This window comes from Chiloscyllium punctatum, chromosome 37 (assembly GCF_047496795.1).
Source record: "Chiloscyllium punctatum isolate Juve2018m chromosome 37, sChiPun1.3, whole genome shotgun sequence".
Classification (NCBI taxonomy): Eukaryota; Metazoa; Chordata; class Chondrichthyes; order Orectolobiformes; family Hemiscylliidae; genus Chiloscyllium; species Chiloscyllium punctatum.
This window is the reverse complement of record NC_092775.1, coordinates 22,364,201-22,389,582: the sequence shown is the minus strand read 5'-3', so window position 1 is coordinate 22,389,582 and position 25,382 is coordinate 22,364,201. Positions and strand designations below refer to the sequence as shown.

Below are 25,382 nucleotides of genomic sequence, written 5' to 3'. Positions count from 1 at the left end.
TTCTCCCTACATGGATGTTACTCCGGTGCATCACATATTTTCCTCAGTTGTGCTACTGGAAGATTGCTGCTGAGCATGATTGTTGTAACTGGTATGGATAATTCTCCTTTGCACAATGTTTGAAATGATTTGAAATGTTCTCTGTGCACTTCTGTCATTGAAACCTCTGACATTCAGATCGGTGACAATGATTTGTTTTGCAGATAATTTAGTTGTTTAACTTCACTTAAAGATTTCTCAATGAGCTCGAAAGGCTTGCACAGTTTATTCCTGCTGTCAGTATTAGTATCTGCTCAAAAATTCCCCTGACTTCTGTGTTCTGATGGTTCTTCAGTGCTGATAGTGATAGAAAACATTTTCACCATTCTTATTTCATCACTGATTTTCTTCCAGTTTATAATATAAACAATTCTTTTATTCCAACATAGATAACAACAATAGATGCTTCTTTTTGGGTCATGCCACTATGGGAAGCTCAATGAAAACCTTTACCATTCCCTGTTGACCAATTAGACAATAAAAATTTGTTCCTGGACTCATGGTCCTCTGGCTAACTTTTCTTCAAATAACGTGCTTTTATTAATCTGTTTGTTATCTCCTAGAACTAGCTGAACTACCTCAAAGCTGTGAAGGCCAGTGTGCAGACTCAAATTTGAACAGTGTTTGTTCTCAACCATACATTTTAATATATTTTCACAACTTTTATGCTCTTTATCTTGCACAGTGACTTATAGCATACATTTCAATATTGAGAGTTAACCCATCTGCACCTTGTGGTTTTCTCTCTGTAGGCTGTAACTTTCTTTTCTTCAGCCACAAAATTGGATCAGAGAATATGCTGACACTTGAAATTAATGATATGTCTATTGAGATTAACAGATTTTCTAAAACTTGAGCTGTTTGAATCACTAAATTTCCTTAGGAATATGTTGAGTATTTTTTTCTAATGCTGCTGATTCTATCACATTGCTGTTGTAAAAACTGCATCCTACCGCTGCACATCCTTTAGATTTGATATGTAATTTTACAGATGAAGCTTTTGTTTGTCAGAGTGGATCAATGATTCCAACAATTCTGTCTCTTCTAATTTCAAATTCTAATTTCAAAGCTCTACAGTCAGATTTGTCAACAACCTGTAGTGATCATTATTGGAGTTACTCATGGATTGATCCTGGATGCTGAACTCGTGTTTAATTTTGCTCTTTCAAATCTTTTATTTTTTCCAAGATTGTGTAACTTCTAAAAGCTTGTTGGACATTTTTAAAAGTAAGGGTTTCTTCTTTTTTTCAGTAGTTCATAAAGTCATTAGTTCTAGGTCATACCGAAGATAAACGTATATGTACTTGCTCAGCTTGTGATTTAGCAATTAAGTTGGAAGCAGTTTCTATCTTAAGAACTATTTTCTCCAACATGTCCAATCCTATGTTCCCTTTTGTCATTTGCTAATGTTCGATTTTACAAGTTGTATTATTTCTCCTGTGACAATTTCTTGATGTAATTATTTATTCTTCTTATATTGTGGTTTTTAAATTCAACAGAATCGCAGTGTTGCTGTAATTTCTTTTTCTTGGAAGACTTTTAATTCTGTAAATAACAATGCTGTTTTGTTTTCCTTGTCCCATAGCTTTTAAACGGTCCTGTACAAAAATGCAGTATTATTTTCCTCTTAAAGCTTCCAATTCTGTTTAACAGTAATGTTTGTATTGAAACTGATCCCTGGGGTTTTCCTACATTTTGTGGTCTTATGGAAGTTTCCCACCCTCTACAAGCAGAATAAAAGTTTCTTGCTTTCTTGTGATCAAAATGAGTAACTGCACACCTTATCTGGCGTAATGTAAAACATGAGGCTTTTTCCTGAATTTTCCCAAATAAAGCTTTGTATCTACAGCTGCATTAAATTTCTCCACCTAAAAATTATATTATAGATCTTTTGCTCTTCTTGTATGTTCTTCTATTACATTTTCTCTACTTTAGTTTTCAATTTATTCACTTTGTCACCTTAATTGTTCTCTGCAACATTTCCAGTGCTGCAATTTCAGTGTTAAGTATCTTGATGGCCTTTGATTTTCCCTGCTTTGGCCTTGTCTTATGGCATCCATTCGCTACGGCAGCATTGTCGCCTTCTTGGGCATTTTTATTTGCACCGTTAACAGTTTGTTCCCATGTCCAATGAGATGTTTGCACAATTTATTCAGAGTTTTCCAGCTGTAACCAAGACAGATCCTCCCTTCCCGATCGAATCTATCACTGTCAGCTGAGACTCATCTCTAAGCTCTTTCTAGCGCACATTGTTTCTTTCTGTTCTTCTTACCAAGTCTGAAAAGAAAGACAATAGCCTGGAGTACTGTTTCTGTCATGTTGATTGTTCCATGGGTTCCTGGTAACTGCATGTTTGTTCAAGCATTTGCAGCTGCTGACTCTCTGTCTGTCTGTATGAATAATTCTTAACGTGGTATAGTCTTTAAAGCTGGAAATTCACTTGGTCCTCTTCTCTGTGGTAGAGTTTTTTTTTTCACCATGATTTCTTATGTTATTAAATAGTGATACCCACAGCTGATGGCTATGTGAAATTTGTGGTTGGAAAGATGCTGCCACTATTTCTCTGTTCCTGACTGGGTTTAAAAGCCTGTTTGGTTTACAGTGATAGAGGAACAAGCACCATCAAGTTTTAACAAGGGGAGCATCTTACCTTCTCCACTTATATGTTAATGTGTGATTGCAATGAGGTACAAGTTACATTAGTTAGTTAGATATTGTTACTCAATCTATTGGGAGACACATCTGACTCCGTCAAGATGCAGAGCTATTCTTCAGATTTTTCCGCTAGAACTGAATTACATAATCAAATTGAATGGATCTTAATGCAATGTCCTTTTCAGGAACATTGTCTTACTCTCGTTGTAGTCATCTGTTTTTAGTCACTCAGCTAATTCTGAAAATGAGTTGGATATCTAGCCCAGATGTTCTTTCCTACTTTAATGGTAATAGCTTAACTTTGGGAAAGAGTAAATGGATGCAACAGATGACACTGTAATAGTTTTCTGCTTGTTATAAAGCTATATCAGCCAAAGAGATAAAATGCAAGCTATAATTGCTTAAGAGAGTGCAAATATGTCCACAGGGCATTATAGCCAAATGAATTTGGCAATACCAATACATTTAAATAAAAAACTCACTAAGTATTTGGTGTAAAGATCAAATCTTTTTATTTTTCTGTATTTTTGATTTTAGACTAAAATCTGAAAAGGACTATTTTAAAAACAAAGGACTATGGAAGGGATTGCTGCACTTTGAAAAAACAAGTTATCAACACTTATTGTAAATGCTGTTTATACTGTTGTTTGTTCAAGCACTGGTAGAGGTTACAGAATTCAAACTGGAGCCAAGGAGTGTGTAAAGAAAATTAGATTTAGTCACCAGCAGGCAGCTAATTGGTCTGTGGACTGATGACTAAGTGTCGATGAGAAGCTTTCTGCCTGCCAACAAAATTGTAATTGGCTCATAGTTAATTGAACAACTTGTGGGTGTGAATGAGACTGCCAGGAGTCTTTGGACTTTCAAAAAAGAAAGTGCTGTCTCTGACTCTGAAATAAAACAATTTTAGAGCCTGAAGAAAGACAGTTTATTTTCCATCTAGGCAAGCTGTTGCTTTTAACCAATAAGTCAGAACTGTAATATGTTGTGAACCAGTCACTCTGTGTCTCCTACAAGCAAGTGAAAGTACTTGGAGAAGAGAGAGATCATTGAAGAGCGAGCCCTGGCAAGCACATGTTCAGCAGACCATGCAGACAGGAGCCATTGAACTGCTTTCCTAGTATTTCCCTCCAATCATACCATCAATGTTTAAAGAAAACCTGACTGTATCTGTGCATGAGTGTTTAGAGAATAATACAAAGTTGCTAGAGTTTTAACTGGTGGTTATATGTCGGTGGTTTCTAACCTGTGACTGGAAACTTTTAATTTGTCGCAAAATGTAGTTCTTGTTAAGTAGAGAAACCTGGTCTGTACTTTCTGTCAATCTAGGTCTAAACTTATAGTGTATTTTGCCTCCACACCACTCCAGACCCACAGCAAGGTGGTTGACTCCTAATTGCCCTCTGGGCTAGCCGATAAATGGTGGCCCAGGCAGCAATGCCCCCATCCTTGAATGATTTTTAAAAACCTCAAAATGGACTTCAACTATCAATATTACTGTAAAATCCATTGCAACACCCACAATATTCAATTTTTCATTCATCATGAATAATTCAGAAACTGATCCTTAATTTTAAAATGTATCTTTTTGGATACATCTCTTAATTTGTGTGTGTGTGCGCACTATGCTTCGAAATCATAAGTTCATTTGAGTCAGAGAGAAAGGTATGCACAAGGGAACGGATCCTTTTAAAATTAATCTCATTGTGGCCAACCAAGGGAGCGAGTGAATAAAGAAGGGGAGCCAGTTCACCCATCCGCAGGACTCAGGTTACTCACATTTCTGGTAGAAGTGAAGAATAATGCCACTACAAGGAATCGCTGTGTGCAAATGTGATGTCCTTTTGACCTTTCTCATCGTCCCATTGAAGAAATTGTATTTCGGCTATCAATCAGTGCTTTGTATCAGCTCCAAGAAGTGCAGTTCCCTGTGGGGATATCTCGTAAATATGGATCTTCTGGATTGCAGTGCCAAAAAAAAATCAGCATTTATATTTTGAGTGACACAGCAGTGGAAGACCCACATACTGACAACTGGTGGTACAAGGTAAAAGCAGCTACAATTTAGACATAGCAGTCCAAGAAAGTTGCCTGCTTATCTTTTTATCTGGTGAAATTGCATTTTCAGAGACTGCTGTGATTCAGTCGGCGTATTTTTAATTAAATGAGAAAAATGGGCATAAGCCAGTGGAATGATATCTCCTGTCATGTACAAATAAGTGCCAGGAAATTTCTAGAATTTTTACAGCACAGAGAGCCATTCATCCCATCATGTCTGCGCTGTCTGTCTGAATGAACAACTCACTTAGTGCCATTATGCCACCTTCTCTTTATAATCCTGAATGATCTTCCTTTCCAGATAAGAATCTAATTTACACTTGGATGCCTCAACTAAATATGTCTCCACCATATCTCAGGCAGTGCATTCCAGACTTAATCACTCATTGCATGAAACAGTTTTATTTTCATGTCACTTCTGCTTCGTTTGCCAATTTCTTTAAATCTATGCCCTCTCCTCTTCATTCCCTTTGTGAAGGGAAACAATTTCTCCCATGATGATGATTTTTGTTGCTTGGAAAAGCACTGACAGAAAACCGATGCAGTGGTTTCTGTTGGAGAGCAGAAAGGTTATTGTCATCTCCCAGCACAATCTGGTAGAATTAATATTTCATAGTCAGGGACACATGGAAGCCAAGAACTTGCCTTACTCCAGTGCATTTCATTCATCAATAAACTGAGAAATCTACCTTTGAAAATACAATTGAAACGCAAAAGGGAAGAACAAAACTCGTTTGCCTCAGGGCAGTGGCAAACCTGAAATGAGATCATTTTAGTTTGAACGTGGAATTTTCGAGTGTCCCCTGCAACTTCCTTCTTCAGCTATGCTGGTCTCACAAAATGTCTCACCGATGTCTTATGTTGTTCTGAGCTACACTAAGTGGTATTACCACCAAGCGTGAAAGGAAATTTGTATCCAGTGTGCTTGACCAGCAAATTAGTTAGTATTGTTCATAAAAATGTTTTACTAGATAATGCAAGCTAGGAAACAACATCTTTGACCCGAGCATGTAGATAGATTGTCGCTTTTAAAAACTTTTTGGAAACTACAACTAAAATTTAAAAGCATTGAAGATTTGGAAATTTGAGATGTGTGACACCTGTGTCTAAGACGTTTTAATTTTTACTTTAACCCTGTCCTACATCATTTTCTGTGATGTGCACCATATATGCAGGGGGTCTGATAGCTCAGTTGGCTGCATGCTGAGTGATGCCAACAGTTTTGGTTCAGTTCTTGCATCAGTTCAGCCTACCATGAATGACTCTCCTTCTCAATCTCTCTACTTGTCTGAGGAATGGTGACCTTCAGGCTAAACCACCACCAGCCATCTCTCTGACGAGAGAGAGCAGCCCTCTGGTACAATGGTGACTTTATTCCCACATTAACACACATGGATTTTTATGGCAAAAGACATTGGAATTGTGCTAATTTGTTTTCTGCAACAATTCTGTAAAATGTTTCACATTTTCTGATGCTTTCTCATTTAAATGAAGCATACCTTTGTAGATTGTTAGCAACTCCTTCAAGAAGTTTTCTTGTGTCATGTTATTTCTTTGCCTGAATGCTCTTTGATACCTCAATCGCATATTTGCTTTGTTGAGAGGAGATGGGGTCTAAATCTATGATGTGTTTGGCTTTTTTTTGTTGTTGACAAACAATGTTGAAACATTTACTAGAAATTGAATCTCAGAGTTCCTCTTTTTGCATCCAATGTACACTATCCATCTTATTGGTTAGCATTGCTCTGTAGGTGTACAGGACTCATACCCATTCTTCTATGTAATTTCAAGCCTCTTTTCCTAACGCCTCTTTGCGAACTCTGGTAGTACAAGCTATGCTGTGGACTCCTCCTTCAGCCTGGATTAGTGGTGCTGGAAGAGCACAGCAGTTCAGGCAGCATCCAACGAGCAGCGAAATCGGGCAAAAGCCCTTCATCAGGAATAAAGGCAGTGAGCCTGAAGCATGGAGAGATAAGCTAGAGGAGGGTGGGGGTGGGGAGAGAGTAGCATAGAGTACAATGGGTGAGTGGGGGAGGAGATGAAGGTGATAGGTCAAGGAGGAGAGGGTGGAGTGGATAGGTGGAAAAGAAGATAGGCAGGTCGGACAAGTCAAGGAGAAAGTAACTGAGCTGGAAGTTTGAAACTAGGATGAGGTGGGGGAAGGGGAACTGAGGAAGCTGTTGAAGTCCACATTGATGCCCTGGGGTTGAAGTGTTCCGAGGCGGAAGATGAGGCGTTCTTCCTCCAGGCATCTGGTGGTGAGGGAGCGGCGGTGAAGGAGGCCCAGGACCTCCATGTCCTCGGCAGAGTGGGAGGGGGAGTTGAAATGTTGGGCCACGGGGTGGTTTGGTTGATTGGTGCGGGTGTCTCGGAGATGTTCCTCCTTCAGCCACTGAGCAACTCAACCAGTTGTTCTTAAAGGGGCCACTTAAGACTGTAATTTGCAAGTATTTTTGCTTGTCTTATTGTAGACCCAGCCTGTTCCTTACTACTTTCTCTTTACTTTCTGCATCACACCCCCACCATACAGTCCACCCATTTTTGTTTAGGCTGACTTTCGTGCTTCATTAGTCCAACACCCAGCCCAAGACTGTGCTGTGGGGTCCCGAATGTGGGGTGCTGCAGCATGTCATTATTATCTTGGGACAAGAAGTGGTTTGAAAGTGGCTCCTCCCCGCTAAATCAGAAGGTTATTCATCTTCCATGAGCACAAACACCAAGGTTGACAGTCCCTCATCAAGTCGCCAAAGTATTGCCAGACCATGGGTCTGTTCTCTCATTCAAGAGAGATGACTGGTGATGTGTTAACCTGAGGGCCACCATACTTTGGGCAATGAGAGACAGTGAGAGGGAGAGTCCCTCACGGTAACATTGGCCAGTGATGTGAATTCAACCCATGCAATTGACGTCACACTGCTTCACAAACTAACTATCCAACCAATTGAGTTGAACCCAACCAACTGACAGCCCAGTGTATATTGAAAGGGTGCTACACTTTGCTTTTATCTGAGACATACACCATGACTGTCTCAGGTGGATGTAAAGGATACCATGGTACCGTTCAAAGAAGAACGAGGAATTATCCCTGGAATTTGTGGGAGACGTTTATCTCAACTGAACAGACTATCCATTCTATATCACCTTGCTGTTTGTGGGAGCTTACTGGATACAGATTAGCTGCTCAGTATCCAACATTACTTTTCAAAATTACTCCACCGGTTATGGAATTTTTGTTTCTGAATCTCTTCGTATACTGAAGGTGCTATATAAACATATCCTTCAATCGTAATGGATTGAACTGCTCAATTTATGATGATCTAGCCACTGACATCATGATGTAGACGGACAGTGCTTTTCATTGGAATCACACTACCCCTCCTACATTCGGGCACAGCACTACCTCTAGGTCACTGTGTCTGCATTCCTTCCTTGTCTGCTGCTTTTCTGCATCATTGCCAAAAAAATCAGTCATGTTTTATGTATCATTATTTTTCAATTGCAAGCTAGACAATTCTGATGATAAATATCCTTTGATAGATCCAGCAGCACTGAGGCAATAAAGTTGGTGATGAAACATGGTAGCTCACTAAGGATGATAAAGCAATCTGATCAAGAAACACTCCTAGTCCCTGCTGTTTGATCATTAGTGGCCACATGCACCTGTATTTCAAGCAGCAGATAGTAACTCAGAAAGAGAGTTCAAGGGAAACAACATGAAAGCAAGCAGACAGGCTTGTGTTCCCTGCAAAATGTGAACTAAATAGGGATGTCATTTGCAGCTTTCTGCAGGGTGTGATTTTCTCAGATGTTTCTCTCTCTTTCTAGGTGGAGTTACCACATTTGTGGCATTGTATGATTACGAGTCCAGGACGGCAAGTGATCTATCCTTTAACAAAGGGGAGCGACTACAGATTGTTAACAATACGTAAGTATGAAATTAGTGGACGTCACTGGAATTTATTGTGGCTATAACATTTGATGAACAACAGTGAATCGTTTCTTTCAGGGGTTTTTTTCCCTCCTTCCTCCACTTGCTTTTAATATTATTATCCGAGGAGATTCAATTAATCTGATGAATCTTCCTGACCAGCCCAGCTTTCTTAGGTTAAGGTAGTTATTTAGGATTGAGTTCCAAACGGTGTATTCTGAATCTGCTTTTAACTAATTTACATGCCAACATTTTAGCCAGTTTAAGTGGCTTTGAATGGACAATTCCATCATTTTAAGGGAAAGTGTTGTTCAGACAGAGTGGGCTATTTACCAAATTCTGCCCTCTCTGTGAATATTCAACAAGTAGTCTGTCAAATATTTAATGCACACCATCAAATTAGCAAATGCAATGCACTGCCAACAGCACATTACATTATTGAACAAATAAAAGTTGCTTAAAAGCTCTTTTGGCATCGAAAACATTCCTTTGATGAACTGTGTGTGTGTCTGACATTCCTTGCACTTGCCTTCTCAGAGGCTTATCCCAACCACTGCTAACCTTGCAATTAGTGTACCATTTTTGACTTGATCAAAACTTTAGTGGCTGAATTAATCTTAGCAGCCATCCTTAACGATTCTTTAAAAAATCCCTTGGTGTCTTTTCTCAGTCGTTTTACCCTAATCAATTACTGTTTAATTTACTGTTGAGCCATTTGGGAAATCCATTTCAGTGTTTGACAGAGTGGTAGGGTCATATTGAATCCAGTCTTTTAACATTCTTGCAAAGTTTTATTAAAGGGACATGCTTTTTTTTATAGTATATTGTCAAGCCGTATCAACTGAAATACAATTGTGCTTAGTGCTGAATTAAAATTATGCAGCACCTTACCATGCCTCCAAACAGTGTCTTTTAAAAATGACACAGAAAGCAATTTTGAAATGCAGACTCTGCAGGTGAATGTTTCAGCCAAGTTGGCCAGAGCAAAATCCCACAAACACAAGTCCAATGATTCATCTGTTTGGTGGTGCCAGCTGATTGCTAAGCTTCTTTTCTCTTTTGAATAGAGTCTTTTATCTCCCTAAGCAGGGACTGTGGCTTTTAATGTTCTCATCTCATACAATGCATTGATTGATTTGGAGATGCCGATGTTGGACTGAGGTGTGCAAAGTTAAAGATCACACAACACCAGGTTAAATTGGAAGCACACTAGCTTTTGGAGCGATGCTCCTTCATCAGGTGATTGTCACAATCACCTGATGAAGGAGCGTCGCTCCAAAGGCTAGTGTGCTTCCAATTAAACCTGTTGGACTATAACCTGGTGTTGTGTGATTTTTAACAATGCATTGATTAGTTCTATATTGAAATGTCAGCTAAGATTAAATGCTGAAGCTCTGGAACAGAATTTGAACCTGTTTCCCCATCTGACTCATTACTACTAAGTCAACCAAGTTCACATTGATATAACAGTAAGGGCACTGAGTCCACTATTTGGCATCAGTATTTGCCTTGCCAGACTTGCTTGGTGTGGTCACCACCAGACAGGAGGGAAGCCATTCTTGGAAAGGATCTTATCTTGTACTCTTTGAACAGTTAGCAAAGGAGATAGTATTCTGTTTAGGGAGGCTGTGCCAACAACACCCATTTCAGCAGCTGTCAGGAATTCTGTGTATTTGTCAGTAGGTAAGCATGAAAGGATACTTTCTTCAGTTCTAAGCATGTCCTCACAAGTTATATTTCTTTAGTAGTCAAAAGGGTATGTGTGTAACATACTGCTGTGCATCTACAGCAGTATGTTACCAGTGGATGATTCAATTTGATTTTTTATGCTTCCATAATAGAATCTTGTGACTTCCACTCAGTTCCTCAATATGGAAATGCAATTTCAAGTATGAACTTAGTAGAGAGGCGAGGAATCACTCTTGCAGCCATTCTTGCATTCTCTTTTCAAAGACTTTGTGTTGATCATACTGCAGGCAATGCAGTTTAGAAGGTAAATTTTATGAAATAGAAAATGGCTGCATAAGAAGAGAAAATTAGTTTAATAATTGTTATCAATTTTTCTGTATAACAATAGATATAACTGTTAGGGAAGTGACTATTAGTGAGATAATTTTTCCACATTATGTCTAATTTCACTGTTTGCTCAGTTAACATCGTCCTCTTTTTCCCATTGTCAGTTACTTCCACTGAGTTAATGGATAGGGCATGGATAATTATTGAGCTTCTATAATCTTCATGTTTTAAATCCGCAAGATTTTTGATTTAGTTCAGCATAAATTCAGTTGGAATGTAATGGATGGAACATTTTATGGATATTACTTTGACTTGCATTTGGCTTAAATTGACCTTTAAATCTAGGTTTTTGGAACAGGGTTATGGAGTATGTTTGCATATGTTATATTTTGGGAGAAGGTGGTGAAGCAGTAATATAGACTCACAAACCAGAGACAGCTGGTGGAAATGGAATTCAGCTAATAAATATGGAATATAAAACCAGTCTAACTAATGGTATCCATGAAATTGTTATCAATTGTTGCAAAACCCCATCCAATTTACTAATGTCCTTCAGAGAATGAAGACTGCTATCCTTAACCTGGTTTGGCCTACGTGTGACTTCAGATCTACAGCACTGCGACTGACTCTTAACAGCTCTCTGAAATGGCCTAGTAAGCCAAGCAGATCAATGGCAATTAGCGATTGGCAACACATGTTAGCATTTCCAATGACCCACATCCCATGAAAGGATATATACAATTGGCCTTACGATTCACTTTTTTGAAAGCAATAGTCCTTTACCAACATTTAAGTATTGTTGTTGGTTTAAGTTGCCTCTCCACATTTTATCAGAATCACAGTGTCATAAGAAGAGAAACTACCACTTTAGGGAAACTTTGTCAGACCATTCCAAGCTCTAACATGCTTTTAACTGCTGCACAATTGGATGAGAGTCTATAGGAATTCTGTATTTATTTTGTTCACCTTTTACCCTATGCCATCACAGCCCCTGAACCAATCAATGTACTTACAATGGAGAGCAGATTGACTCTTCTTACTTTTGTACCTGCTAAAGAAAAGGCAACATTAGATGTAAATTTAATAAAAACACAAAAGCTTTTTTTGACTTTGGTGTTAGTGTCAGATGGTATAGCTGACTGAGCAGCCTGTTATAGTATTTTTAATCATACTGTGTAAATATGTTATAACACAACCACTGCAGGTGAAACTTGAATTCAGGATTCCTGACTCAGAGATAGGGACATTACCACGGCACCACAAGAATTCGAACAATAGACCATCATTCCCTGACTGGGAATTGAACCCAGGCTGCGGCAAGCCTCCTTTTATGCAATTCCCCCAATGAAGTTGGTGCAAATAAAAGTTTGAGAGATATACAATGAGCGATTGATTCAATTGTGCCCTTTTCTTCGGTGTCCTGAGTCAAAATTGGCCTCTTTTTGTTCTATTTTCTAATAATGTGACACAACATTTTGTTGAGAAAATGTTATAACTCCTTGCTGTTAATAACTATCCTTAGTGAATGGCAAGTCTATTATTTTTGTTACATTTGAAATTTCTATATTGGAATTGTTAGAAAAAGAAGTGTTCTTAATCTTGTGTGTTGCTTTAGTGAATGATAAATTGTAACTACTGCTTTTCTTTAAAGTCATGACTTGTACTGCATGGGTATAATCTAATGCCCTTTTCTTTTTTCACATGCAACATTGATTAAATTTAGGAGATTGGATGGCAGGTCTGTATTGGTATCTATATTTATCCTTTTTTAATATGTTGTCCCTTTATGAATTTATGCAACTCTGAGTGCAACCACTGTAGAAAGCCTTTCTCTTGGTTGGGAAAGAATTTCCAATTATACATGGTGGACCAGAAGGGAGAGTTTTCAAATGTTAAAGATCAGGAGATCGCTTGCATATATTGTGTCAGCTCCTGTGATGATCACTACTCTACCCACCCTTTCAGAAGTCAGACAACACCAGATTATAGTCCAACAGGTTTGTTTGAAATCACAATCTTTCGGAGCATCACCCCTTCACGTGATGAAGGGGCAATATTCCAAAAGCTTGTGATTTCAAATAAACCTAATGGACAATAACCAGGTGTCATCTGACCTCTCCCACTGTCCATCCCAGTCCAACACTGGTGCCTCTACATGATGGCATTCCTTCAGAGAGTAGGCAAAACTTTCAAACTTCAACATAGTGTGTAAACCAGGAGGACAATGGATTGGCCTGCCTTCTAACTCCTAACTGATCATAACCAGATCCAAAAGATGCTAATCAGTGACAAGTCATGGTCCACCCCACCGAAGTTTCCTTTTGAGCTGTTATGTTATCATTGTAGTGAACCATATTTGTTGATGTCCTGTAATGGCAAAAATGTTTTAGCAACTCAACAAGTAAAGAAAAACTGAGAACAGGGCAGGAATCTACTGATTCTGTAGACATGTGGAGCTTTTGGGGCTCAGAGATTTCTGTTTGAAAACTTGTGCTGTTGAATGAACCAGATTATACCTTTGAACTCATAGATTCTCGAGATGCGCACATAATGCCTTGCCACTCTGACGGCTGTTATCAGTTATTCGTCGAGCAAGCTTCCTGGAATAAAAAGAGGACTAACATCTTGCACAAAGACAATTTGAATGCAGTGAATTAAGTATGGAAACAAACATAAATGAGCACCAGTTTGTTTTTTGTTGATATAGTGTGCCCAACTATACTATGTCTCCAAATATGCACTATCTCTCTATGCGTGACACTACTCAGACAGGGTACATTTGATTGGTCTTGAGCTAGCCTTCAATGAAACTTTCTGCTGTACTTGATGTCAGTGAAGCCAGCCTATGGCTGTAATTTAGAATTATTGCAGATAAATAAGCCTGTTGTGTAGATCCACTTTAATCTGTTTCTGTGCTCACAGCATGTGGCTGCTTGCCTGCCTGAAATAGCTGAGATTCAGCTTTTGGAGACAATCCTGAAGATTGTGTCGAACATTCACAAATGGTCTTGCGTTTCTTATAAATGGTGTCAGAAGGTCTTTTGACTCTTTGCATGGGAACAATCAGATAACTATGAGCATCTTGGTAGGATTGTGCTGGGAAGAAGTACAGTTCTGATACATGTTCTTCTCATCTCACCAGAATAAAATTTCCAGACATATAATTAATTGTTGATAAGATTTGGAGGTGAAAGAGAGAGAGAGATTTTTGATACTGATTTGGAGGCCCTTGAAATTCTTGGGAGTAGAATCTTCACTCTGTTGTGATGTTTCTTCAGAGCAGTTCATCCAAGATTGCCGTAATCCATGCAAGGGATTGTTGAAATTTAAATGTAAATTGTATGCAGTATAATCAGGTCTGTGTGATTATTTTTGAGCTAATTTAAAACCCTCCAAGATTGAACCAGTTATTATTGGCATAATAGGTTTAAACAAAAAAGCGAAATATTGTAAAAACTGTAGCTCTGATCATTTTTGGCAACCTTTCTTGTTTCTCAGGCTTCAAAAACACTCTTTAAAAATTGGATTCAAAGACACCAATGAAACATTTTAAAACCTTTTGAATTAAAACAATTGCTTAGTAACTACCTGCCATGCACTAGTATAACTAACAAATGGTCTTATGTATTTGTTAACAGTAATCTTTCATCATTTACAATCAGTCACATTAGTGAATTAATACGGTGATCTAAAATGCTTATTCTTTATTTTAATACTGCTAATATTCAGCAGCATTAGCAAACTGCAACCATCTCCCTCTCATGAAAACATTACATAATGTTTTGAAAAAAATCATTTTCTTAAAAGCAATCCTATTTTAATATGATGCCTGATTGTACAGAATCATGGCAAATTTTGATTTCAGAATATGCATATGAGATTCAGCAATAGCCCCGAGAGAAAAAGCAATCTCTTCAAAACAGCCAAACCTTTGAATTGCTTAATGCAGCTGAAGCAAAATCTCTTGCTGTGCTTTTTACATAACTTAAAGATTGACTGAAGGTCATGCAGTTAAAAACATTCAAAAATTATGAAGTTATAGAGTCGTAGAGTCATAGAAATATACAGCATGGAAACAGACCCTTCGGTCCAACCCGTCCATGCCTACATGATATCCCAACCCAATCTAGTCCCACCTGCCAACACCCGGCCCATATTCCTCCAAACCCTTCCTATTCATATACCCATCCAAATGCCTTTTAAGTTTTGCAATTGTACCCGCCTCCACCACTTCCTCTGGCAGCTCATTCCATACACGTACCACCCTCTGTGTGAAAAGGTTGCCCCCTAGATCCCTTTTATATCTTTCCCCTCTCACCCTAAACCTATCGCCTCTAGTTCTGGACTCCCCAACCCCAGGGAAAAGACTTTGTCTCTTTATCCTATCCATGCCACTCATAATTTTGTAAACCTCTATAAGGTCACGTCTCAGCTTCCTATTTTCCAGGGAAAACAGCCCCAGCCTGTTCAGCCTCTCCCTATAGCTCAAATCCTCCAACCCTGGCAACATCCTTGTAAATCTTTTCTGAACCCTTTCAAGTTTCACAACATCTTTCCGATAGCAAGGAGACCAGAATTGCATGCAGTATTCCAACAGTGGCCTAACCAATGTCCTGTACAGCCGCAACATCTGTACATCCTAACTCCTGTACTCAATACTCTGACCAATATCCTATCTACCTGCGACTCTACTTTCAAGGAGCTGTGAACCTGCACTCCAAGGTCTCTTTGTTCAGCAACACTCCCTTGGACCTTACCATTAAGTGTATAAGTCTTGCTAAGATTTGATTTCCCAAAATGCAGCACCTCGCATTTATCTGAATTAAACTCCATCTGCCACTTCTCAGCCCATTGGCCCATCTGGTCCAGATCCTGTTATAATCTGAGGTAACCCTCTTCGCTGTCCACTACACCTCCAATTTTGGTGTCATCTGCAAACTTACTAACTGTACCTCTTATGCTCGCATGCAAATCATTTATGTAAATGACAAAAAGTAGAGGACCCAGCACTGATCCTTGTGGCACTCCACTGGTCACAGGCCTCCAGTCTGAAAAACAACCCTCCACCACCACCCTCCGTCTTCTACCTTTGAGCCAGTTCTGTATCCAAATGGCTAGTTTTCCCTGTATTCCGTGAGATCTAACCTTGCTAATCAGTCTCCCATGGGGAACCTTGTCAAAGTTATCTTCCTCTGGCCCACTCCACTTTAAAGATCACACGTCTTACATTTTTAAAAAATCCAATATGTGTAGCACCCCTCATCTTGCACTTTATTATTACTTAACTGTAAATGGTAGCTTTGTTTTACTTTTTGCAAGTTTTCCCCTTCCTTTCCTGAATATGAAAACTTTGGATAGATATTGCTCGTCTATCCTCATCCTAACGTCATGAAGGTAGGTCGGTTATACACTGAGGGTGATTTCTGAGCCAGTCAATAATTTGCTGCTTCCATAGACCCTGTCCAGTTAAGGTGGCCTCCCATACAAGAAATTCCAGGGAGAGATTGATGGCTCCGCTTTTAAAATAAAAAATGGAGCTGTCAGCGTCGGTGAGAGAAAGGAAATGTGCTTTAAGGTGGAGACTCCCTCAACGGGACTTTTATTTTATAATCAAGTAAGCAATCCCTCCATCGGACAGTCAGTAGCTTCAGCTGTGACCCTTTGGCTATGCTGTTTATGGGGGCAGGGATCTTCTAACTGGGTGGAGTGCTGCCATCCTAGTCTGCCACCAGGCAACAGCCTGAGTCCCTCCTTGATCCTTCGGTCTCAGCGGAGATCCTCGCTGATGAGTAGCCATTACACAAACCCAGTTCCCCAACTTGAGACTGCCATCCCTGAAAATCGCCCTGAGGCAAAACCATGGTAGGGAACTGGCAGACGGATGACAGCAGGAAATTGTGGACATTTCCCCCCCTCTCCCCCCACCCCACCTCAGGTCCCTCAGCAAATAAAAAAAATCAGCGTATTGGCCCTTTGCCATTGTGCAGTTTACAGGTAGTAATCACAGGCCTGTTCCTAATCTAAAGTAGCAGCTATTAATCGCAGTCGAATCCTGATCCTGCCCCTGTCTTGTGACCCAAACTCCCATCGTGGAGTGTTGGGAATGACCTTAAGACCATAAAATATAACAGCAGAATTAGGCCAATCAGCCCATTGAGTCTGTTCCACAATTCAATCATGGCAGATATGTTTTTCAACTCCATTCTTCTGCCTTCTCCTAGTAACCCTTGATCCTCTTACTAATGAAGCACTTATCGATCTCTGTCTTCAAGACACTCAGTGGCTTGACCTCCAAAACTGTCTGTGGCACTGAGTTCCACAAATTGACTACCCTCTAGCTGAAGAAATTCTTATTCATCTTCATTCTAAATGGTCATCACAGTGACACATTGGCTCAGTGGTTAGCACTGTTGCCTCAGTGCCAGGGACCCGGATTTGATTCTAGCCATGTGTGACTGTCTGCCTGGAGCTTGTGCATTCTCTCTGTGCCTGCGTGGGTTTCTGCTGGATGCTCTGGTTTCCTTCCAGACTCCTAAGATGTGCAGATTAGGTGAATTGGCCATTCAAAATTACTCTGCAGTCTCCAGGGATGTGCAGGCTAGTTGGATTAGCCAAAGTAAATCTGGGGTTGTGGGTCTGGGTGGGATGCTGTGCAAAGCGTTGATGCTGACACGACGAGCTGAATGGCTTCTTTCCACCCTGTAGAGATTCCATCATTCTATCATGTCCCTTCACACAGAAGGATGGTTTTCAGAGACTATCCTCTTGCCCCTCCCCTTCCTTGCCTCTGACCCACCCTCAAGGGGCATTGTAGGCCCCAGCAACCCAGAAAGCGGGTCACTCCGGTTTTCCAATCACCTTCCTCATCCACTGGGAAGGCAGGTCACAAAAGTACCCAGCAAACTTCCTTACCCAGAGGTGACAAGAAAAGGTGAGTAACTCACCAGGGGAACTCACTCAGTTATTTCCCCTTACCAACACCTCCAGGGAGGGGAGAATTCCACTCGGGGTCTCCATGTAAACCTGTACAGCAGAACTTTATAATGCCCCAAATGATATGGGTTATGGTAAGAAATCTAGGAGAATTGTATGACCAGGGGAGGGAGGCTTATCTCAACAAAGGAACAACTAGTTACATTTTCCAACAGGGTTCCAAACCTTGAGTAGCAAGTTAGCTACTAATGGGATTTTTACTCATTTTCACTCTCATCCACATTGAATCTTGCCTTATCAGTGTGCAATTTCCTAATGTATTAAAGACAGATAGAAACTAGATGCTGAGAATCCCTGGCAACTCCAGATCGCCGCTTCCTCTCTGCACCTCCGTCTCGGACCTGCTGGCAGGGTGAGGCAAACAATATAGGGACATATCAGTAGAATCTCGTTTGGTAATGAGGGTGAAGGAAGCAGAAGGTAATACTGATCGAACTAGACAAGAAAGGAGAGGAGGAAAACGGGGAGGCAATGGCCAAGTGGTATTTCTGGCTAGACTATTAATCCAGAAACTCAGCTAATGATCTGGGAACCCGGGTTCAAATCTTGCCACGGCAGATGCTGGAATTTGAACTCAGTGAGTGTCTAATGTGTCTAATGATGACTGTGAATCAATTGTTGATTGTTGAAAAAACTGATCTGGTTCACTAATGTCATGCAGGGAAGAAAACTGCCATCCTTACCTGGTCTGGCCTACATATGACTCCAGACCCCCAGCAATGTGGTTGGCACTTATCAGCTATCTGGGTAATTAGGGGTGGGCAATACATGCTGGCCTGGCCAGAGCTGCCCACATCTCATGAGTGAGTAAAAAGAAATTGGGTGAAGCACAAGAATTGGTATGGTCTGAATGGCCTGGTTTGTGGTGTATTTCTTTGAATTCCTTCACAGGATGTGGGTGTGGTGACTGGACAACATTCACTGGATTGTCCCTGATTGCCATTGAGTGGTGGTGGTGAGCTGCTTCTTTTTAACTGGGGCAGATCAGGAGGTTCAAGTGTACCTATGTACTATGCATTCAATGTCTTCGCTTTCCTATTGCACTGACAATAGGATTAATTGTTGAACGGTGAAAATGAGAGAATGCTGGAACCTTTGGCTGAGAACGACTTGCTGTGATAAGGTGTTAAGTATCTTTCTGTGTGGGTGGAATTTTCTGCTCCCTGATGCGGCATGGTGAGAAAGGTAGTAAAAGATGGGGAGAATGGAAAAAAATAAGCCACTCAAGAAAACTTTGTCCAATTTTCCCATCAAGCCTTAAATAGCGACTTTAGAATCTTGCCATTTCATGGTGACTAGTTTACTTCTGTGTATTGTCGAGGGTGTGATGCTGGAAAAGCACAGCAGGTCAGGCAGCATCCGAGGAGCAGGAGAATCGGCGTTTCAGGCCAGAGCCCTTCAGGTGCTGCCTGACCCGCTGTGCTTTTCCAGCACCACACTTTTGACTCTGATCTCCAGCATCTGCAGACCTCACTTTCTCCTACTTCTGTGTATTATTAAAGCCCTAACTCAGCTTATTTAAATGTCACTTCCAATTCTCCTCTCCATCCCCAAATAAACCAGGCAGCACAAGTTCCTGACATTTAATTCGGAGCAGGTGCCTGCTGAATGTGTGGCTCAGCCGACATTTAACTGGTTCTTTAGGACAGTGTCCCTGCATGCTCTGGGGCCTCCAGCCTTACACCTTATTGCACCTTTTCTTGGACCAACTCTCATTTCATTTCAGTCTTTCAGTACTGTACTTTGGCGCTCAGACACACCAATAATATGCGTGCTTCTATAGGACACATTGAGTGCAGCGACAGAGGGTGCATCTTATATCCCTAACTGCTGGGAGATTACCTCTGCCTTCTTCACATTGTTTCTTAATGTGCACTCACTGATGTCAGCATTGACTTATGGGCTACCAGCCTGTGTGTGACTCATATTGCAGGCAGCTTCTCATAGTGGGAAGTGCTGAACAGTCAGGTGGGCAGATATGTCACTATGTGACACTGTGCTATGCCAGCGAACCTTAGACCTGAAGCATATGCCAGCAATTTATGTGGCAAACACACTGCATGTACTTCAAACAACTGACCATGCATTTTTTTGGATATTGCTGATTAGACCAGCATTTATTGACAGTCCTTAACTACTATTGAGAGGTGTTGGTAAGCTAATTTTTAAAAAACTGTTGCACACCAGGGGGTATAGGTACATCCCTGATATGATGAAAGTCAAAGGGGAACTGTCCTTAGTGGGCTGAAGGGATCTACAGTGAGTGAGGAGGTACTGCCACAGTCAGTCAAGGGGATTATCCTATTCCAATCCAAGGGGTTAACCATGATCATTCAGGTACTTTGTCCTTCCACAATATCAGGATCCATGTCCTCTCAATGCTTGGGTGGCGACACAGTCAGTTCTGCAGGTCAAATGCAATCAGTCCAGGGATTACAGGACGTCAGTCTGGAGGGTGGACAAAGACAAAGAGAAGAGTTGAATATAATGGATGTAGATGGAAGGGTACAAGTGATCGAGGGGCACACTCTCTGTGTGATTAACAAGTGCCGAGGGATGGAAGAGTTCCTGATTTGCGAGGATGAGATTGGTCGGAGCCTTTGAGTGGACACAAAATATGTAAAAGTGTAAGTTGTAGTTCGTGAGCCTTGGTGCAAAGTGTGTGCACTGTCAGAATTGGAATGAGTGGTGGTTTTGTCAGTGTGAGGTTGCAGAGGTTGATAGCGTGGCTTCCTCTGGCAATTCATAGCAGAAAGGACCATTATCCTCTCCACCACATTTGTCCATGAAACAGGGAGCAAGCTTGTCTTTCTTTTGGGCCTTGTTCTCAATGATAATTGTCAAGTCCTATTGTGTGAAGACAGTTCCTGGCTTGCAGCATCCAAAGAGATATGCATCTTGACTTTAAAAATGGCGCAGTGTTGTGAATGCTGGAAAGTCTCAGGCTCAGTGAGTGCTACCTCTTCCCTAGCTGAACCATTCCTCTCGAAACCAAGAGGCAGGCTGCATAATTAACAAGATGAAGAGTAGAAGATTACGTGAGAAATGTTGCCCCAAGCCATGGCAGACAGTTCTGAAGCTTGAGACTGACTGATCTTATTTGATAGAACACTTTAAATAAAAAATAGGCAATTTCCACGCACAATTTCAATTTTCGAATTGTGATAGTACCCTTACAATTTCAACTAATCCTTTGGCTGCTGAGAACATGTAGCTACTTTTAACTTTCCTACTGTCAAAATTCAAGGAATAGTTCTAATATTATGAAGAATAAAGCTTCACAAATGATAGGTGGAAGTTATTTCCTCCTTTAGATTCCCTACAGTGTGGAAACAGGCCCTTCGTCCCAACAACTCCACACTGACCCTCTGAAGAGTAACCAACCCAGACTCATTTCCCTCTGACTAATACACCTAACACTATGGGCAATTTAGAATGGCCAATTCATGTGACCTACACATCTTTGGACTGTGGGAGGAAACCGGAGCATCCTGAGGAAATCCACACAAACATGGGGAGAATGTGCAAACTCCACACAGACAGACAGACAGACAGTTGCCCAAGGGTAGATTCGAACCTGGGACCCTGGTGCTGTGAGGCAGCAGTGCTAACCACTGAGCCAATGATTGTGTTTGCTATATGTTATACTGCAGATATAAGCAACTGAGTGTATCCAGCTGCTTTTGTTCCAGAATGCTGCTATAGGACCTTATCTCTCTTTATGGGGCAGGGCAAGAAATCACAGATTAGTAACAGCACAGATCAATTATGCGTCCCCATATTCTGCAACTGAATTCACTCATAGCTACATTCAATTGCATTGCATCTTTAGATTACAAAGGAAAAGTGTTAAAGCAGCTGTAAATGACATTTATTCACTGGCATTCAGAAGAAATCCAATATCTACAGCTACATCTGACAAGCTGATTGTTGAATGTGGGAAATGTCCTGCAATGTGTAGCACACTGATTTGATAGTTACTGAGGAGGGAGATTAAACCTTAAGCAGTTGTGCAGACTGACCCAAGGCCAGGAAAGACTAGAATTCTAAGTATATTTAGGACTAACTATAAAACTATTTTTTTTTGAACATACATAAACAACTACATTGAGTAGTTAACTCTTAATGCAAAGACAAGTTATGCAAAAGTGTACTCATGTAGCTTTGCTGAGATATGTACAAAGGGTTTTCACCAAATTATTAATGGAAACCTATCTGTTCTTTCTTCGGAGTATCAAAATGAAATAAATGATGACTTAGGGGCCAGAATCGTCCTAACAGAGTGATTTTCCACCCTGACTTTGTTTTATTGCTAAATGCACATAGCCAAGACACTAATTTAGTTGAAACATGCTACCCTGTCACTTTTGTGGAACATTATTATTTAAATGGGTGCAAGGCCCCTTTTGGCTTTACTTTCTTCCCAAAGGAAGAATAAAATATTGAAGAGAGTGGCTCCTTCAACCCATGGAATTCAATTTTCTGGCCCTCACCGAGGTTGGTTTCTGATCACTAACAAATATGTGGGGTATTTACTTTCATATTTAAAATAGCTTTGACACGAAGTTGTTGTGGTTCATATAATATTTTGTCCAATTTTATTTTCAAGAAGGCGGTGCTTTTCAAAAGTTTGAGGAGTTAGAAGAATGATTGTAATGCAGTTAAGAGTACAAGAACCTCTGGGCAATTCTCTGAGTACATTTTATATATTTTTTTTCAGTTCATGCCTGTGTCACAGAAAAATAGTGTTACTTGCTCTGAATCAAATTACTCTAGAAATTCCAAAGTAACTCCATGTTGTCAAAACACTGGCAACTTCAGCTTCGGCTGAGTTAGCTAATATTTTCTTGTTGCAAAATATGGCCAGTGCCGTTTATGTCTACAGTGTGAAATCAATAAATAATATTGATGTTTATGAAAGCTGCTCAAATTTAATCAAAGCACAATTAATCCAGTCAGAGTCAATTGAACTACATATTGTACTCAGTACAAAGATATGGAAACAGATTCAGCAAATTATGTATTTCTGTATGATAATGCTCAAATTTTTCCTGAATTGATTCTCCCCTATTTGGAAGGAGGGAAAAGAAATGTTTTCTTTATGCAAACTTAAAAGGAGAAAGGAGAAAAACACTCTCACTGTCCCCAGACTCCAACTAAATAGCTTCCAAGCATTTCCTGAATTTCTACACTTTCTTTATAATGGCCTACTAAAAACCTGCAGTACTGATATGAATGAATTTGTCATTCAGACTGGATCGTCAGCTGTTCTCATGTTAACATTCAGTTAAAAGTTGAACAGAAATGGTTCATCGCAACATAATGCTTTTTTGTCTCTTTTATATCTTGCAGGGAAGGAGATTGGTGGTTAGCTCGTTCCCTCGCTACAGGAAATACTGGATATATCCCCAGCAATTACGTTGCACCTTCTGACTCCATTCAGGCTGAAGAGTAAATAATTTGCTTTAGAAATGATAAACTGTGTTTTTGATAATCCGTAACAACGTTCTTCTGAAGAGAAGAATGCTTGTGAAACCTTGTGTTAATATTTTATGGTTAGATCCTGCTTTGTTTCCATTGTGATTATAAAATATGATAATGCAGTCAGCAGTCCCCCCCCCCCACACCTCCTCCTTCTCCAGCTGCTGGCTAGACATTTGGCAGAGCCCAGACTCTTCTGCTTATCTGAATTCTGAACTAGCTATATGATGCCTGTCTCCCTCCATCAATTCTGCCAGGACTGCAGTGGCAATACTCCAGCATGAAATCCGCATTCTGCATCATCATGTCCTTTTAAAAGATAGCCATCTCTGACTGATGGAACTATTTCCACACATTTATTGCACTTTAAACAGTATTGTTTTGCTTTGTGAATATAAGCAGACAACGCTGACTGAGTTTTAACAAAATAGTTACATACAGGGGAATGTCAAGTTTTGTTTAATCTCAATCCCAACTCTTTTAAAGCACTGGTTCAGGCTGAGACATGGGTGATGACCACTGATCAGATACTGCATCCAAATTGTCTTTATCTGCAAGTGTGTAGGTTATTTAACTGGAAGGGGTGAAGAAGAGAGACTTTCATGGCTGATTTCAATCACCTCCCCCCCTTTGCTCATCGATCTACATTCCAATTCCAAAATACTGGCATTCCTTAGCTTGCTGTCAGCTTTTCTGGTTCTTTTATCCGAGTGACAGAATTGCAGGTCCAGAAACAAACCTGTGTGTGATTCTGCTGGTACAATAAAGGATTGGATTTAGAAACAGCATAATCAGAGGTTCCAGCTCAACTGGAGTCTCTGAGAATCTAAATCAAATGGCACCAATATGAATAGGCATGTATATGTTACCAGATTTACCACAAAACATTAACGTCGATTGCATTATTTTGATAGTGTGAAGGTCAAACGTTGAATAGCATTAATCTGATTAAACCCTTTGGCAACATTGAAAATGTATATAGATGGCTTTTCTTGATATGAAATATAGCTTGTTAAAAGGTTAGCTGTGTTTATAACGGCTTTATCAAATGTGGAGCCGAGCTATATTAAATCCACTACCCAGGATGAATTTGCTGATGTTAGCTCTTGGGGAGTACCATGTCTGTGTCGAGGAATCAAACAAGGTTCACCCTCCCGGCCATTATTTCATGACCTTTGCTGGATTTATGAACTTCAGCTGAGGTTGGAATTAGGTGTGATGCTTTGCCACTGTCATCTGCGCTATGCTGGGCTAAGAGCTGGATATTGCTTGTGAACAGGCAAGGCAACTGAACGCGGTGTTGCCTGGTGTTAACCCCATGGTTTGGCCTTGCAACCTAGCCGTGAATGTGCTGCCAGTTTGGCTCTCCTGCTCAGTAGGAGGCTCAGATTCACGCCAACTGAAGTTTACCTGCATTCCTTAGATCTAGTTGCACCTCTCAAATGGGAGGTGGATTCAGTTTGCATTCCATTGTTGGAAATAGCTCAAAAAGTACTTCCCAAAAGGAAGAAAGAGGTGCAGTGAAGCAGAACACATGTTAATCACTGTATGTTTAAGAGAGGATGCCAACACGGATCACAAGGTCCAGATGGCAGGTCAGGCACCAAATCATCAATGTTGGCTCATGTCACAACCTGGCTATTGAGCATGCTGTTGCCACATGTACAGGGGCCTGTGCTGTCGACTATCCCAAGATGGTGGTTGGCATGAGCCACACTGGAAGTAGTCAAAAGTGGATTGCATCTGCCATATTACCTCTGAGTTCTCATTGAATGAAGCCAGCAGTGTTATGGAGCTGAATTTTCCAGCCAGGCTCTTTAAACCAAGGCCAGAGGCCTGGGACAGGCAGGTATATCAGAGCCAAATAACCAGAGCTCACTGTGCTCAGGGTGAAGACGGCCCCAGGCCAGGAGCAGCACCAGGGCTTGAGATTTCTATCCATTCACCTGAGCCCAGAATATCAAGTCATCTTTCAAGTTTAGAGTGGTGCTGGAAAAGCACAGCAGGTCAGGCAGCATTCGAGGAGCAGGAAAATCGACGTTCCGGGCAAAAGTCCTTCATCAGGACTGTGCTTTTCCAGCACCACTCTAATCTTGACTCTGATCTCCAGCATCTGCTGTCCTACTTTCGCCTATCTAGTCCTCTTTGTCCATTTGTCATGTTTAAAATTGTGGAGCTGATGGTTTCCATTGACCTGTTGTTTCATTGTTGC

At 40.5% G+C, this 25,382-nt stretch overlaps 1 protein-coding gene across 1 annotated transcript in view; it reads left to right on the top strand.

Moving 5' to 3' along the window:
• The window catches only part of LOC140462935 (proto-oncogene tyrosine-protein kinase Src-like), a 174,905-nt gene that overhangs the window by 100,101 nt on the left and 49,422 nt on the right, over nt 1–25,382 (top strand). Inside the window, exons 3-4 of the mRNA XM_072556443.1 lie at nt 8,578–8,677; nt 23,042–23,140. Coding sequence (XP_072412544.1) covers nt 8,578–8,677; nt 23,042–23,140 — 199 coding nt within the window. The remainder of the gene's footprint in view (nt 1–8,577; nt 8,678–23,041; nt 23,141–25,382) is intronic.